Source organism: Hemicordylus capensis, chromosome 5, assembly GCF_027244095.1.
Source record: "Hemicordylus capensis ecotype Gifberg chromosome 5, rHemCap1.1.pri, whole genome shotgun sequence".
NCBI classification, from domain to species: Eukaryota; Metazoa; Chordata; class Lepidosauria; order Squamata; family Cordylidae; genus Hemicordylus; species Hemicordylus capensis.
In genome coordinates, this window is record NC_069661.1 from 63,536,173 (window position 1) to 63,555,061 (window position 18,889).

The following is an 18,889-nucleotide window of genomic DNA, read 5'->3' on the forward strand; positions in this document are numbered from 1 at the left end:
GCAGGGATTCTATATGCAGATAGGGAGGAGGAGCCTGAGAGAGCAGAAACATTGTGGTGACTGGGCTGTGAGGATTCCATATACAGATAAGGAGGAGGAGCCTGTGATGGTTAAGGTCAATTGAAATGCAATTGTAACTGGTCGAAAGATGTAGAGGAAAGAAGAATCTATATATTGATTGTAGAGGAGAGAAGAATATATATATAGAGAGAGAGAGAGAGCGCCAGGGGTCTGTGAAGAGAGACCTGAGGGAAGGAGCAGGAACAGATCTTGGGTGATCGTGGGGAGGACGCCACAGCCGTGACCAAGAGGAGTGAGGGGGTTGGAAGCAACAAGATGGAGGAGGAGGAGCAGCCTGGGTCAGGTGAGGTAGTGAGATCTCTGAGGTGAAGGGGCGTGTGGGGGTGAGAGGAGCAATCAAGTGCTAGCGCACAGATGCTTTGCGGAGGTTAAGAGTATAAAAGAATATTTTAAAATAACTATTATGTATACTAAATGAGCTTTCAGCCATTCAGAATCAGTGCTCCAGGCTTCAGTTTATGATTTAAGAACTCTGCATTTCATTTTAAAATGTGTTTTTGCATTACTTGCTGTAGTTACACACAACATGGCAAAACTAAAATATACTCAATACATTAAATTTTGAACTATAGCATTATTTGTTCTGTTCTATGTGAAAAATATGGGATAAATGCCACACATAGATATGATCAGCTCTGTTGGTTGGTTGTCATTATTCTTTTAATTGTTCATTAGCTCAGCTTTGCAAAATTACACCCAGGAATGGTAATGAAAATACTTTCTAAGAGGACATAGTTTCCAATAAGTCTATTTTAACTAAGAAGCTGTGGTGAAGGAAGAAATAATATGCAATCTGCATTACAGCACACAATGACCACTCTTTAATAAGAATATTCTCTTTCTGCCTCCGTACCTATATATATATATATATATATATATATATATATATATATATATATATACACATACCTATACATATTTTAAAAATGCAAACATCTATGCATTGATATAACAAAGATTAGAAATACAAATATTTTTTATTTCAGTTGCATCAGTAGGATATACAGTACTATAAGTATTTCTTTGCAGACAGGAGCAGAATTAAACCTGTTTACATAGTAATTTTGGAACACACAGTCAGTAAAAACAAGTAATTTAATTTGGAACCCTTTGGCATGTCAAGCGTCGAACAATGTCAAAAGGTTGTCTCTCCCACAATGTTTTTTCCACTAAATATACATAATCAACTGTGTATATGTAATATAACGCATTAATTTAGACTTAGGATAGGCCAAAAAGCATTCTGAAAACAGTCACAATCAACCCAGGACTATGCCTAAACTTAACTAGTAAGATGCTGCTTCCATCAAATTATCAAAATGTTCTTTCAACATTAAAACAATATATCATGATGAAAAGGAAACCCATTCTATGTTATGCCTTTATTTAAAAGGTTTTAATTATGCAAGCCTTTTTCTTTTAAAATAACTCCAAGTGAAGATAAAATAATAGCCTCGGTTTTTAGAATATATTACTCTCTCATATAATGCCTGATATCTCTATGCAACTGAGCTTGTGTCCGGACAGGACTGTGAGCAGCAAATGCAGTAAAGTCTGGTCAGCATTAGGGTCAAGGAGCCATCAGGGGCCAGAACCGAAGCTGGAAGTCAGAGCCAGGGAGCCAAACCAAGAATCAGGACTGAAAGGCAGCCAGTAATCAAGACCTGAAACTTCAAGTTAAGCCCTAAAATCTAGGGATGTGCACGAATTGAGATTTGTGCACTGATTTGAAGCTCAATTTGGGCACCTTTAAAAGTGAGAAGAGTAGGTCCATTCCTGCTCCACCACTGCCACTCACTGCAGCTGCCTACTGTGGTGGTGTGCCCTCCAGCAACCCTCATGCAGCACCGGTACACACATGCACAGTGGTCATTTGCATGGTCAGCTTAGTTGCTGACCACACAAATGGCCACCAGACATACGTGGAGGCCATGTGTGAGCTGCCACCATGTTGGCACCATGCAAGGGGGTGCTGGAGGGGGTGCCACTGTAGCAGGAAGCTGCAACAGAGGAGCAAATACGGACCTGCTCTCCTCACTTTAAAAGGTCCCTGAGCTGAATTTTGAATCATTGCATGAATCTTGATTCGTGCACATCTCTACTAAAAGCTCATGTGACCAGTTGCTCGGAGACTTCCCATTCTGCAAAGCCATTCTCTTGGCCCAGCCATTCCATGGGCCCTGTAAACTTCCCTTCCTACACAAGTGGACTCTGCAGAGGGTGCCTTTTAGCAATAATGATTGGATCCCAAGAGCTGCATAGTGTAAATTTCTGCACTAGTAAAGTAAAATTGTGTTGTTGAGTCAGTGTTGACTCCTGGCAACCAAAGAGCCTGTGGTTTTCTTTGGTAGAACATAGGAGATACCATACTCCCACACAGTATGAGATGATGCCTTCCAACATATTTTTATATTGTTGCTCCTGATATAGGTGTTTCCCACAGTCTGGGAAACATACCAGAGGGGATTCAAACCAGCAACCTCTTGCTCCCTAGGCAAGTTATTTTCCTCAAGCGCCATTAGGTAGCCACAAATTTCTACATTACCCATGTGAAACATTTGATGTGTTTTTTCTTTGAACACTTGACTCCCAAGGAATTTCACAAGCTGCTTTTGAAGCTCTCCTCAGTTTTAAATGTTATTTGCCATCTCCCTATTGAACTATTTGCCATCTCCCCATCTCTGACCATTTTTAAAAAGGCACTGAAGACACATTTATTCACCAAGACTTTTAAATAGATTTCTAGTTTTAATATTTCTAATATTGGGTTTTTAATGTTTTCAATGATTTTAATAGTTAATTGATTTGATGTTTTAAATTATTTTAATTGTAAACTGCCCAGAGACCCAAGTTTTGGGTGGTATAGAAATATTTTAAATAAATAAATAAAATCTCATATTTGCATGATGTTTCTTCGTTTCAGACAATGCTACACAAAGAGGATTAGCTGGTTCTGTATGCTCACATACAGAGGCTTCATCTCTGAGAAATTGGAACTTACACATTATTATTATAAACTGCTCTGGTAATATTTTACATGGATGGGTGAGCTACATATTTTAAAAATAAAATAAATAAAATTTTATATCAGTTTCTAGATCATGACCCTATACATGGATGGATCTCTGTTCTCCTTCAATTGAAGACCATCTCATTCTCCTAAGGAAGTGAAATGTAATTTTCCTGCAGTAAACTAAGCAAACCATGTTAGTCTGTGGCTACTATGCTCTCCTGGCAAATACTATTAGAATTCCGAGACACATGAATCAGATTACCTAGGGCTTTCTGGCAGAAGTCTGTCTTCCATATTTCACTAGCTTTGTGGTAGTATACATTAATGGTCCTTGCTCCTTGACCTCGGAATATTTTATGTTAAATGTAACAGCATACATATGTTCAGAAATTGGGGTGCATGTCTAATAACATGAAAACTGAAAAATGGCACATAAGCTTCAGCAGACTTCCAAATCATAGTTTTGACAAATTCATCTGGCAGTTTTTCAAAAGATCAGACCTTAATTTCAAATGAATTCACTTTCCAAAATTGTGCAGAGTCCTGACATGTACATTATGTGCATAAGCAATTATAAGCAATTTCATTGGAATCCAAATAATTAAATATTAGTCTCAACTTATTTTAAAACAAAACAAATAAAACACAGCTGACTATATTAATGTTAATAATTTTCATTCAACTTTACCTTGATATCAGATGTGTCACGCTGACAATTGCGCCATGCCCTTGAAATTGATGAAAAAGTTCTATCTGCATGATCAAACTTGCCCCCTTGCAAGTTTAGGAAAAATGTTGTAAAGGGTTCCTAGAAAGATAGTAACAAAATAAACTGAAATACTTTCTGAAAGAGAAGAAGAGCAATTAGATAGATAGAGAGACAGATAGAGAGACAGATAGATAGGAGGGAGGGAGGGAGGGAGGGGAGGGAGGAAGTTTTAATCCTGGTTCCATACAAAACTCCCTTGTCTTGGGCTTATGCACTTCATCCACCCCACATCATGTACAAGGGGAGAAAGGATTTTATTATTGATCCCGATTTAAAAGATGCCAGGATTCTCTATGATGTCCAAGCCTAGAAAATCCTAACTTGTTCTAACCGGAGTTTTAAAACAAGGCAGGATATGAAACCCAGTTCACGGTTCGGACATCACAACAAATCTTTCAACCAAGATCAAAAGTAGAAAACCTCTTGTCATGTGTGCAAAGAGAGGAGTGCAAGTCTCAGGGACATGGTGTGGAACCTGGATTAACTCATGTTTACACATTACATAGGAATCAAACCAATAGTTTTCACCAATAGTTTCAAATAATTCTGCAGGTAAACTGGTAAGTTTTATTTCTGTTGTGAGTTAAAAGATAAGATGTGGGGAAAAAATAAAAAATAAGATGTGGAGTGAAATGTTTATTCTGATGAAGTAACACCTACTTTATACATCAGTACAAAATTCAGGTTTCCAACATCACTTCTGACATGGCTTGTGTTTTCAAGCATTGTAAAAATAATATATCCACATGTACAATACATTTTAAAGAACTAAATTCTACAGCTGGGAGCAATGTAACATGGTGGGTAGGAACATGATGTGCTATGAACTAGGAAATTCTAGGTTAATGTCAGACTGTATTTATTGGATGGCCTTAGGAAAGCCACTATATTTCAAACTCAATTTCTTCCCTCCCATCTGTAATATGTGTATAATCATACTGGTTATACTTCAAGGTTGTTTTCAGAATTACTTAAATATGAAATTACATCATTTAGGGAAAATGTTTTATATTCTGACTACTTATGACTGTATTAAGGAAAACATATGTGTCAAACTGATTATTACTATTTCACCGATTATTAGCTATGGTTGTAATCCTGCCTAACACACACATTTAAGGCTCTTTGAACTTGCATGTGTAACTGTCCCAGCCAGGATAGGTTACTTTACATATGACCAAAACTTTTCAAATGGCCTTAAAACATCTGACATAATCTGAACAGAAGAATAAAACCCAACATGCTTCTTTGTAAACTAATTTTAAAACTCCCCACAGTTTCAAAAGTAATTTGCAATCTAGCAAATTTGCAAAGTAGGGCAGGATCTGCTTTGGACTTGCAGGATTTGCTGCCAGTGGTGGCATATGGGAAAAAAATACTGAGTGGTGACACAGAAGGGGCATAGTCCAGTTATGGGTGGGTGAGCTGTGTCCTACATATTAGATTTCTGAATAAGAATTGGGGGACAGGTGGGAAGCAAACTATTTGTCTAGGGGAGTGCTTGCCTCCCCACAAGCCACCCTTATCTGTTGCAAGTCCAAAGCCATACTAGTCATGTAGTCTCTTACTAGTCATGTAGTAAGAGACCAGAACGAGTCATGTAGTTCTTTGTATCCTGGCAGTTCAGATTAAAACTTCTTCAGAAATACTGGCTGACTTCCTGATTAAATTACTGGACAGAACTCCCCTTGAAATTAATAGGACAAGTGAGTCAAGACTAACTTGTCCTATTAATTTCAATGGGACTTCTGTCGAGAAATTTATTCAGGATGTCAGCCACTATATACATGCACAACTTTTTCTTTGTTGTATCTTCTTACACAGTTCACAATTAAGAAAGAAAAATGTTTCATCAATTGAAAAATCTCCTTCTAGTCAAAGGACACTTGGCACACATATTAGTGGATAATTGCTTGAAATTAGCTACATACCATAAATTACTTCAAGGATTTATGTCTGCTGGTACAAATCTAACAAGTTTAATTAATGATGTGCTGCTAATGCTTTTCCAAATAAATTAGTTTCCACTGGATAAATCATCATTCCAGTTTATTTTACAGAAACATGACCTGTTTCATACATATATCAAGTCTAACCAATTGAAATATCCATAAGCATAAACCACATTATTTTGAAAAAGAGGTATGATAATTCTATGTAATATTGTGTCTCATGAGCTTATTTTAGCTTTTCAATGATGAAAATTAAATCCAGTTATACTTAAATACCATAAGTAGTCAGATTACATTTCAATTTAAAAAAAAACCAGGCAAAACATAATTCTAAACAAAACAAAAGAGAACCTACTTGAAAAGCATATGTTAAGAGTGAACTTTCATGATTATATGAAAAGTTTGTACCACAAAAAAAATCTAATTATTGTGTTTGAAATGTGGAAGCCGTTTCTATTTCTGTTAATCAAAAACAAGCTACTGATTTTAATCAATCTTAGTTCATTTAATCCCTTTCCATTTTAAATCTCTTGTAATTTAAAAGAATATACTTCTAAGACTATACTTACAATTCTTAATAACCAAGTAAGTGTAAAACTTGCTGTTGAATAATGAGTTCCATAATGAAACTTTGGAACCTGGTCGTCTTCCCATGATTCATAGCGTTCTGCGAAGAATGCACCTCTCTTTGGATTAAGAGCACCAATAGGCTGGGGGGAGGAAAAAAATGGGCTCAACACATCATACTACTGGCGGAGCAAGCCACAATAAAGAGATCCAATACACAATGAATAAATATAATTTGTCTAATTCAAAATATGCTAATGTGTAACACATATACACACACACACAACACACGTATATCAAAAATATGTACCAACGGTATATCCATTTGAACATATATGACTTTGTCAAATAAACACTGTACAATGAACCTGTTTGGTTCATAGTTTTAATCCCTCAAGAGTGAAGAGAAGTGTATATTTAATATGCTTCTTATGTTATCATAATACTGGCAGCAGTTGTAGTATCTAATCCATTAAATGATTTATTATGCATTTTGTAATGCTGTCTATTTATTAATTAATTAATAAATTAATTAGACAGTTTTGCACCAAAATGCATGAAATGAAAGAATGTGAAAGAAAAAGCTGACCATTTCAACCTTATAAATAAAACATCACATATAAAACACAATATAAACTTCTAATTTCTACTTGAAGGTATTTCAAAACCACCCTCTAACACATTTTCAGAAAGCACCATTACAGGAAGTTGTTATTGCTATGTCTCTTCTAGCTTCTCCCAGCAAAATCCCATGTACTGCAGAATGTGCTTCAGTGCAGAAACTACATGGGTGACTTCTAAAAACATGGCTGAGGTCAATTGTGCCACTTCCACTCAATAACTGCAACCCCTCCATCTGACAATGACTGGTGTGTGTGTGTGGGGGGGGGGTGGACTCCAATTGACCCCATCCACATGATTTCAATGTTTACACATATATCATAGCAATGAAGGGTCTTCCTTTATGGAAGTTGCTCCCAAAATAAAAGTGGAATTGTAAATATAGGAGCTGATGGAACATACACATAGGAGCTGGAGAGTGAGTGTGTGAGAGTGTGTGTTGCCATAGTAACTAGGCACGGAATGTTCAGCGGGAGAGATTTAAAAAAGGACAGTTGGTTAGGAGAAGACTGTTGTAGTAGGAGTGTTGGAGCCGATTGTTAGGAGTGAGAGGTTGGACAGAGCATAGCAAAGAGATTGTTCAGGGGTTTGTGTGAGACTTCATTGGTGAATGTGTGGAGACTGTGGAACCAGCAGTACACTGGGACAGTACAGTGGGGAGTGTTAAGCCTGGGAAAGAAACCTTGAAAGTGCAAGATGGCCAGAAGTGAAACCTCCTGGTGACAGACAGGTAAGTCTTAGTTGATTCACTAAAGTCTGCAAACCAAATTTTATTTACCTCTGTCTCAGTTATATCACCTCCCTAAATATTACATGTTATCAAGAAGGAAACACCACTCAGAGAGTTAAACAGTTGATGTACTTAGCAACTCTGTAGAGAAGTTTATGTGCCCTGCCTTGCAGAGCTCTTTATTTCAATCAGTTGTAAACAATAAACTTATTATTGTTTTTGTTCTACACAAAAACAAATTTCATTTGTACACTGAACATATACACCTATCCTGCACTTGCGAGGCTATGTAACCAAGGTGTTGAGTACTGAGAGTAGGGTAATAAGTAATCATATGGTGGCAGTGAAAGAAAGTAAAAACGGAATAAATTCCCAGAACCTGCAGACTAAGTTGTTATAAAACAATATAAAAACAAATCACCTCTCTGGACTTGAGAGGGGCATCAGGGTGGGTTCCGGACAGACCTTCACCTCCCACAAATCAAAATAAAAAAAACAAGCAAGATTGTTCCTTGCCTTATCACTCTGCTTGCTTGTTTGCTTGCTTGCAAACACAAGTCCTGAAGAAACCCTTCCCATCATTAGATCCTGACCCACTCCTGTCTCTCAGAACTGAACAAGGGAACTGTGCTAACTTTTAATGCAATTTGGTCTGATAAATGCAGATGAGTTCCTTGATCACTATTTAAACTGTATCAAAAGTGAACACAGTTGCCCTGTTTGGTTCTAAAACCTTTTTCCAAGGGCCATTAATCTGTGCGAGTCAGAGGCATGGATGTGAGATGGGGTAGGGATACAGGCCAGAAGACAACCCATTTGGAAAAGACAGTTCTCTATTATTAAAACAGTTTTGAATTAATTACAGAGTTGTTAGAAATTGTTTTGGCATTTGTAGATTTAAATTAATAATTACAAACCAACCCTTCCCAATTCCTTCTCATAGGACATGAAAAGGTTTCTGACATACAAATAGTCCTAATGGGGGTGGGGGGTAAAATTGATGAAATTCATGTGCTCCAACCTTTTAGTAAGGATTTATTAGAAATAGCTGGGTGCTATTAATTTCCTGATAATATTCTTTAGTACAGCAATTAACTTGTTGGCATCAGTGCAAAGTACTTTTGGTGAATAGAGGCAACAATTTCCAAAGTGGTAAGTTAGTTTGGGCGGTATAGAAGTTTAATAAATAAATAAATAAATAAAGTTAGGACAGTGTTCATACAACCAATTATCCTGCAAAGAAATGGGAACCTCATCACTCCCCTGCTTACCCAAGTTTCTTATCATGTGCGGAAATATAGTGAAAATCCTGTTCACTAAGTGGTAATCCATTCATGGGTATCTGTAAAGTAGGAAACAGGATTTTCACTGCATTTCTGTACATGAAAAGAAACCTGGATGAGCAGGGGAGTGGTAAATTCCCATTTATTGGCAGGACAACACAAGATTACTGGCTCATCAAGTGGCTACATGCACATCCTTCTAAAATACATGATCATACATGAGCATTTGTATTCACTGTCTACGTAGTCATCTTGGAAAAAGATTTCATCACTCATGGAATCAGATTTAAATTTTTTTAAATGGCAGGTTTGATATTTTTCATACATTATCTAGAACTAGAATTATCAGAACAAGAAGAGTGCTGAGAAGATTTCATTCAATCAGGGTTTGAGGCTAATTAATTATATAATCAAGATCCTGATATTTTGGAACAAGCCACCAGACTACAAAACACTAAATGACAACGCTTATGGTGGGATTATTTCCCACCATAAATTTAAAAAACAACAGTAACAATAAACCAACAAAAGAAAGTTTTATTAAAGTCCTAACCACACAATCCTACCTTGCTTTTAAGGGTTTTTAAAAACCAGTTTCAAGAATTCCAAACACAGAATTTACCACCCCCACTCACCAAAAGCAATTCTATTTTTATTTTAAACAAAGGCTTCTTCCTCACCATGCCACCAGTGGCTGCCATGGCCAAGAACAAGCCTTTTCCTCAGTCTTCACCAAGGAACTGGTGAGTGGGCACCATTTCCTGCTCGGTGGCCCCCCCTGCTGACTTAAGGCAATAACACCACACTGTTCAAGTAACAGGCACTAGAGTTATCAGGCAGTACAGAGGATTGTTGCACTAAATAATTTTAGGGCATGTGCCTAGCACAGTTCCCTCTAAGGCGTGCACACATGCACGCACTTACAAGTTTTCTCATGTCTGCTCAGTTAATTTTAGATCCCGCTCAGGTTCAATTAGGAAGGCCCCACTCTGAATGCATGTGTGTACACAGTGCCTTGATACTGCCACCCAGAACAAAACTCATCCTGCATAGAGATGAAAAAAAATTAGAGGGACCAGTGGTGCATAGGCACCTCCCCACTGGCAACACCCAGGCCTAGATAGAGAGTATGAGCCTTTCCCAACATTTGATAATTATAAAGTCTGAAAATGTACAATATATATTATATGCATAAAATAAGCAGAATTGATTTGGATGTCTGTAGACAAAAGTAACAAACAGACTGGAACAAAAGTGGCACTGCTTGATAATGGCTTGCAGTTTCTTTTTATACACATGAAACAAGTCAGATAGATTCAAATTCATTTAGGCCCAGTCATGGTGTTTCATGAAGAAGTACTAACAAGCTTGTAGATATGAGAATTCAACAGTAAATACTTTATTTGAAACCATACTATGATAACCATCCAACTAAAACACATGACCAATGCAATTATAATGCTTTTATCACAGGTCCTTGAAAATCATGAAGGTAGAACTAACAAATGAAAAACCACATTTTAAAATACAGTAGCCCACTTTTTAAGGGATGTTTCTTATAATTTAGGTAAAGAAAAGAGAGACACGGGAAGGAGGGATTAAGCTTTGTGCTGCCTGTACACAAAAAAGATTTGCCGTCCCAGCTTGAGGACTTTGGGGAGGAGTTGGGGGCGAGTGAAATCTTTTTAAAAACTTTTTTCAACCACCACTGCGTGGCAGGGATGATAGCAATAGCACTTAGCAATAGCACTTACATTTATATACCGCTTTATAGCTGGAGCTCTCTAAGCGGTTTACAATGATGTAGCATATTGCCCCCAACATTCTGGGTACTCATTTTACCGACCTCGGAAGGATGATAGCAGAGATGGGGGTGGCTGGCGGAGTGCAGTGGTTGTGAGGGGAGAATGAGGCGGGGAAGCGAAGGAGGCGGAGGCAAGGGCTCCTTCCCTGGGCCCACCTTGCTGCCACCATGGATGGTGGTGGAGACAACAGCAAAAGCTCTTTCCATGGGCCGGCCTGCCACTCAAATGACAGGTCAGGCCATTTTCAGCCCATTTGGGGGCTCTCTGTGCACATGTGTGCATGTGCAGAGAGCCCCCTAATGGGCCCAGGGAAGGAGCTCTTGCTACCTCCACGGGTGCCACTGGAGCGCCATCCCCCACCAGCCACACCCATCCGCTACCATCCCCACCACACAGCGGTGGTTTAAAAAGGTTTCAAATTTTGCGATTCGTAAAATGAATCAGGTTTTGCTATTTGATTCAAGGTCAAATTGCATCGCAAGATCCTTGAATTAATTCATTTAAAACAGCGTGCTTGGCTGGCTGTCTCGACAAATCAACTTCAAACCGCTCAAATCAATTCAAGTTATTTGAGCACCATTTTGAGGCCCCTTTTTCTGGGGAGAGCTGGGAAAACTGGCCTAAAAATGGCCCTGTTTTTCTGGGGTAAGCTGGTCTATCAATTGGGATTGATGGGCAGACCATTCCTCTGCTCCAGACTTAGTAAGTCTGACCAGTCCACTGAGGCGGGCAGAGAGACTAAGTCTCCCAAAAAAATGAGCCTCGAAATGGCGTTTGAATAACTTGAATTGAGTGGTTTGAGCTGAGGTTGAGGTTAACTTGAGTGGTTTGAGGCTGATTTGTTGAGACAGCCAGCCAAGCCAACTGTGATGTGATTCTACTTTGAATAGAATTGCAAAATCTGATTCATACACACCTCTACAAGCAGCATTTCAGTCAACCAGAAGTGTTTATGGAGGTCTACTTTTATTTTCCAACTTACCTAGATAACAATGAATCACAAAATTTTAGACTGACAACATAGCATTGACATTTGACAATGGAATGGTACTTGATTTTAGACTTTGCTGTTATTTTTATTTCTCTGCTCATAAGTTCAAGTTATGGACAATCTGATAGCTCTCTGATTTGAACTATAACATTTTTTTTAAGTGGCTGCTATATAAAAAGGGGCTTCATATCAGATAGGAAATATTTCAAGGAAGAATGACGTTTACTCTGATATCATATTTATTAGAGAACCATTATAGAATCAACTTCATCTTTTGCATTGTGGCACAATTCAGCCATGCTTGCCTTTGTATCAATGATATTAGATCACTGGTAAATAAATTAGATTCAGTAGCAATACAAACAGTGCTGTATTTGTATGGCACTGAAGCCTTTCAAATATATGCTTTTAACTGCTCCAGTTTTTATTATTCTCTAAATAAGATGACCACAGATCAATAGTTACAGAATTACATTTGCTGAATATACAGCTAAAACCAATTAGAATTGATTTAATTCTCTTTTGAAAAAAGAAATAAAAGGTATAATGTGGAGATCCATACAGCTGGGATGCACAGTATTGATTTTAACTCTTCTTTTTTGTTACAGTCAGTCTCTAAAACCTGGCAAGAGGACGACTATCAAGGCATGCCACATTCATTTGCAAACACATTTTTTAAAAAGTCACCAAACGAGGGGAAAGGTTTGGAAATAAAGAACTATGGAGCTGTGCACTGACAATGATACACTATCAGCTTACTCAGAGAAGTTACAGTGGGAATACACACATTGAATTATACATTACACGAATGCACTGATTTATTGTGGTAATAACATCCACCTCATTAAAAGATTCTGCTTTGCTGCAGTTGGAAGGCTACATATTGTTTACTGCTATAAATTAATGGCAGTACACAGAAGACTGTGGAACCCCTGTAACAATAGATCTGTAATGACAGTGCTCTATATCACTGCTTCCTCAGCAGCTTCACAATAAAATGGAGACAATGTATTGGGTTAATACATTCTACCATGTTGACCCATATTTTCCTGACAACCTCTATAAGGCCTGGCAAATAGTTAACTAATTATCAACCATTGCAGGGGGGGGCTACTCTAAAATCCTCTCTTGATCCTGAATCTTTCATAAAATATTCATTTTGCTTTCACTATCACATTTTGAAATGAACAGATAGCTACTGTTCGACTTAATTGGCTTTGAAGAGGCATTATTTTCATACGGGTGCCTAAGCTAGGAAATTCCCAAATGTGATGCATCAGCCATAAATGTGTTTATGAAAACTGAGTGCCAAGAGCTGTTTACTGGCTCACATAGGAGAATGGCATTCACTGGAAAATGGGCAACTAAGAGCAGTCCTTTGACCTACAATAATACAATAGGTCTTACTTATTGCAGGAATGAACAGTAAGAGCAAAGCAATTCTATGATTAGATACTGTTATCAGAGCTCAAGATTGTTAACTGAGAAGTCCAAGAAGAAACCAAACACATTACTGTGTAAATATGCAGGAGTTGGCAAGACAAACTCTAACAAGTAATCTCAATTATTTATTCAAAACCTTTGAACTATAAACAGTACTAGCTTCCTGGTGCTGGTAGATCTCCAGTTAACAAAATCAAGAGGATGGTAACGCTTTCCTTAAACAATGAAAGGAACAAGACAAAACTGTGGGGGTTGAATTGGCACCATCAGCATCCAGAGGGATTTCTAGGAGAAGCAAAGTATGTACATAAAATATATATACATAGAATATGCAAAATATTCCACACTGACTCAGTCATGACCTGGGAGACTGACCCCCCTGGCCCTACTTGCAGATACCCTTGATTGGTAAATAGATTTTTTGAAAAGCACCTGGGCTTTGCATTTTAAGAAAGAAGTTGATAAACTGGAAGAGGTTCAGAGAAGGGCAACAAAGATGGTGAGGAGTCTGGAAACCAAGTGATATGAGAAATGGTTAAAGGAGTTGGGTATATTGATCATGGAGACGAAGAAAAGAAGACTAAGTGGTGATGGTGGTGGTGCTATGATAGCCATCTTCAAATACTGTCACATAGCAAAAGGAGCAGACTTGCTCTTTGTTGCTCCTGTACTATAGAACCAATGGGTTGAAATTACAAACAAGCAGATATAGGCAAGACATTAGGAAAACTTCTTAACTGTGAGCACCGTTGAACAGAGAAACAGTTTGCCTCATGCAGAGGTAGGCTCTTCCTACACTGGAGCTTTTTTCAATTCAATTACTTTATTATGATCAAAGACCAGCACAGTTTACAAACAGAAGGCCGTCCCCTCCCACCAAAAAAAGCCCTACATAACCTACAGATTTATAATACAGTGGTTAAGCACATAGATCAGTTAACAATGATTCTTAATGAACTCCTGGTGGATTTTACCGGAGTTTTTCAAACAGAGGCTGGACAGTAATCTGTGAGGGATGCTGTAGCAGTTTCATTCCCTCCAAGTTATCTTCCAATTCTAACGTTCTATGTTATACATTGATATACATCTAGCACTTCTTCTGTTACAGTCTCCCATGCTGTTTCTTTTATGAAAACTCTGCTTTTCTGTAGAAGCAAAGCATTGACAAGCATTTGGTGCCAGGAAAAGGAAACTTTTTTCTTTCTTTCAAACTTTTTTTCAAATTTTCAAAGCAAGTTTGAAGCCTACTCAGGGAAGAAGAGGAAAAGCAGACCTGAGAAGGTAAGCAAGATTCTCTACAAAAAAAAACCCCAAAAAACAAAAACAAACCCTTCTTCAAACAAACAAACAAACAAACAGGAGGAGGAAATTTGAGGGGCTGATTTCTCTTTAGAGGAGAAGTCACAGCGTGTGTATCTGTGTTTGGTTTTTGCCAGGTCTTGCTTTTGCCAGGGCCTGTTTTGGGGGCTTTGTGGCTTTCGGTTTTTGTTTCTCTTTTGTGTGGAAAGAGACAGTTGGAAGAGCCAGCTAGGGCTGAGGTGTGTCACACCTGGTGGGAGGGCCACACTCCTCTTGAGCCTATTTGCCTCAGTTTAAAGCCTACTTTCTATATAAGAGGCAACAGCCAGGGAACTTAGCGAACAGGAATTAGCAAGCAGCGTCATAGGAGTTGTGTGTGGAGTTTAGTAGGGAAGTGTGCAGGAGAGCTCAAATGGGGGCCCCTTGATCACAAGTAGACCAGCAAAAAGAGAAGGTAAGTACTACTCCCTCTTTCACAGGAGGAGAGGTTTAGATTTGTTAGGCATTGGGATATATTTTGGGCCAAGACGAACCTGTACAAAAAGGAGAGGCTCCACTTTAATCAAGATAGAACCAGACTGCTGGCATTTAAAATAAAAAAAAGGTTGGAGAGCAGCTTTTAAAATGGCACTTGGGGTATAGCCAACAGGAGCTGGGCAGTATCCTATTTGGCAAATGCCATCCCTTATTTATTTATTTATCATATTTTTATACCGCCTGATATATACATCTCTAGGTGGTGTACAAAATTTAACACAATATAAAAAGTCACAGATTAAAATCTACAAAACACAATAAAAACAATAGCATAAAACAATTATTAAAACAAATTATTAAAATTAATTCTAATTAAAAGCTGCGAGAACAGATGAGTCTTGAGGATCTTCCTGAAAACAAAGAGAGAAGGAGATGTTCGTATTCAGGGAGCATATTCCAAAGCCCCAGGGCAGCCACAGAGCAAGCCCATTCCTGGGTTGCCACCAGATGAGCCAGCAGAAACCATAACCGGAACTCTCCAGAAGGTGATAACAGGCGGCAGGGTTCATGACAAAGAAGGTACATCCCTTAAGGTGTGTGGATGTAAATGCTTCAGATGAACAAGAAGGGGACAGAGTAGACCCAGATAAAAAGCAGACAGATGGCCAAAAGAAAGATTGCACACATCAGGTAAGAGATTCAGCATAAAGGTGTTTATATGCCAAAGCCAGAGGCCTCTGAGACAACATGGGTGAGCTGCAGTGCTTAGTTGCTAATGAAAACTTAGATATAGTGGGCATAATGGAAACATGGTGGAACAATGAGAACCAGTGAGACTCACTGGATATAAAGTGTTATTCCTGAATATAAACTCTATAGAAAGGACAGGGAAGGGCAAATTGGGGGTGGAACAGCACTGTATGTTAAAGAAGGGATAGAATCTCACAAGCTAAAATAACTAGGACCACCAGAATCCTCCACAGAAATTCTGTGGGTGACAATACAAGGCCTGAAAAGAAATGTGCTGCTAGGGATGGGCTATCGCCCTCCTGATCAAAACACTGACAGTGACTGGGAGTTGCAGAAGGAAATCAGGGAGGCGTCAAGGAGAGCCAGAGCAGTAATAATGGGTGACTTCAATTACCCACACATAGATTGGGTAAATTCACAGTCAGGTTATAACAGAGGTCAGATTTCTAGATTTGCTGAATGACTGTGCCCTAGAACATTTGGTCATGGAACCAACCAGAGAGAAGGCAACCTTGGACCTAATCCTGAGTAGCACCCAGGACCTGGTACAAGATATCAATGTCATGGAACCATTAGGGAACAGTAAGTATAATGTGATCAAATTCAGCATACATGCAAGGAAATAATTGCCTAGGAAGACTAACACAGACACATTTGCTGGTCAATGACCGAATAAACTTATAACACAGACACTTTGAATTTTAGAAGCGGAAACTTCCCTAAAATGAGAAATTTGGTGAAAAGAAAACTGAAAGGGGAAATTGGGAGAGTCATTTTGCTCCACAATGCGTGGAGTTTATTTAAAACCACAGTAGAAGCCCAGTTAGAATGTATACCCAAAAGGAGGAAAGGTACCACCAAGTCCGGGAGGATGTCAGCATGGCTAACCAGTAAAGTCAAGGAGGCTATAGAGGGGAAGAAGTCTTCCTTCAGAAAGCCCAAAGCCCTGCCCAAATGAAGAGAACAGAAAGGTATACAAACTCTGGCAAAAGAAATGCAAGGAGACAATAAGGTAGGCAAAAAGAGAGTTTGAGAAACATTTAGCTAAAAGCATCATGGGAGATAACAAAACATTCTTTAAATACATCAGAAGCAGAAAACCTGCCAGTGAGGTGGTTGGATCATTAGATGATGAGGGAGTGAAAGGGACTGTAAGGAGGATATGGAGATTGCAGAGAAGCTAAATGCATTCTTTGCATCAGTCTTCATGGCAGAGGATATTGAGCGCATACCTGTGCCTGAATCGAGCTTCTCAGGGACAAAGGCTAAAGAACTGAGTCAGATAGAGGTGACAGGAGACAACATTCTAAACTGTTTGGAGAAATTTAAAAATTGCCAGGGCCAGATGGCATCCCGAGAATCCTTAAAGAACTCAAAAGTGAAATTGCCGACCTCCCTGCAAAAATATATAACTTATCGCTATAATCAGGCTCTGTACCGGAGGACTGGAAAGTAGCCAATGTAACACCAATTTTCAAAAAGGGATCTAAGAGGGATCTGGGAAATTACAGCTTAATGTCAAGTGCAGGCAAATTGATGGAAAGCATTCTCAAGGATAAAATTGTTAAGCACATAGAAGAACAGGCCCTGGACATTGTGTGAGGCAGGATGCTGGACTGGATGGGTCTTGGCCTGATGGTTCTTATGTTCCTACTGCCAAGCTGGAATCACTATCTTTGTGCATTCTTTGCATGGGCTTGTTGTAGGGAGGCCAGCACTGGATTGCTCTGGATACTCCTGGAACTCTGAGTCTTTGGGTCACTGTTTGCATGGGCCAGCCACAGGTCAATCCCTGTCTCAGAACATTTAGGCTCCTGCATGACATCCCTGAGCCACTGAGGCAGGGCAGTTCCCTACATGGACTTGCTGCAGGCTAACTCCTGCACCTAAAACTGTCTGTGCTCCACTCTGCTACCTGTGGGAATGCAGAGTGCTGCAGATCCTGGAATTTGGTGCTAAGCTGGCACCTCATGTGTCTCCTTTCCTTCTGCTTTAGAAAAAGCTTTGCAGCACGACTCTCCAAATCTTCCCCAGTGGAAGTCACCCTCAGCAGATACAGGATGGGTATTAAGCTGTTCTAGATTCTCTCTCTCTTTTTTCAGATGTGTGTGGACATCCCCACAACCACAGTCCACACACATGTGGGTCTTCAGTGATCCACTGCAGTCGAGACAAGCTATATAATTTGAATATAATTGAATCACCCTACATTTAAAGGCACATTTCCATTGTGTCTCATCATTCTTGCTCTCTCTTACATAGGAACATAGGAAACTGCTATATACTGAGTCAGACCATAAGTCCACCTAGTTCAGTATTGTCTTCACAGACTGGCAGCGACTTCTCCAAGGTTGCAGGCAGGAATCTCTCTCAGCCCTATCTTGGAGAAGCCAGGGAGGGAACTTTGAAACCTTCTGCTCTTCCCAGAGCGGCTCCATCCCCTGAGGGGAATATCTTGCAGTGCTCACACTTCTAGTCTCCCATTCATATGCAACCTGGGCAGACCCTGCTTAGCTATGGAGACAAGTCATGCTTGTTACCACAAGACCAGCTCTCCTTCTAGAGTCCTGAACATGGAATAAAGAGTTTCCAAGCAGATTTCTATGACCTTCATTTTGTGAATTCCAAGGATTTTCACACACACACACACACACACACACACACACACACACACACACACTGACCTGTCTTTACATAGTTTACATGTTTCCCAACACACACACACACACACACACACACACACACACACACACACACTGACCTGTCTTTACATATTTTACATGTTTCCCAAGACAAATAGTAACTTGAGGATGATTTTTGTCCAGACCACTGACCAAAGTCCCAATCTTGGCTGCCATTTACAACGGGGGCGGGGGGATAATATGCAGGACCAAACAACACTTTTAATGTTGTGTAGTTTTGGCACTGAGAGAGGGGGCTAATATTAGAACTTGATGGAAGTTTGGGGTGGCATACAAATTTGATAAATAAATATACAATAAATGATATATATGCATATGAATATAGTTTTGAAAGGTAACCCAACATATTCTCCAAAGGCAAAATAGAAACAATTTAAGGACAATGGTTTACCAATAACAGGTACCA

General features: G+C 39.1%; 1 protein-coding gene and 1 long non-coding RNA gene across 5 annotated transcripts in view; one reads left to right on the forward strand and one right to left on the reverse strand.

Moving 5' to 3' along the window:
* The window catches only part of LRBA (LPS responsive beige-like anchor protein), a 567,920-nt gene that overhangs the window by 129,099 nt on the left and 419,932 nt on the right, over positions 1 to 18,889 (reverse strand). For all 4 annotated transcript variants that reach the window (XM_053251992.1, XM_053251991.1, XM_053251993.1 and 1 more), the window contains exons 45-46: positions 6,385 to 6,525; positions 3,783 to 3,902 (exon numbers count right to left, since the gene is read on the reverse strand). In XM_053251992.1, the coding sequence (XP_053107967.1) occupies positions 3,783 to 3,902; positions 6,385 to 6,525 (261 nt within the window). The remainder of the gene's footprint in view (positions 1 to 3,782; positions 3,903 to 6,384; positions 6,526 to 18,889) is intronic.
* Positions 7,523 to 12,542, forward strand: LOC128325981 (uncharacterized). The gene is made up of 2 exons (XR_008307775.1): positions 7,523 to 7,733; positions 12,421 to 12,542. It is a non-coding gene; the product is annotated as an uncharacterized LOC128325981 (long non-coding RNA).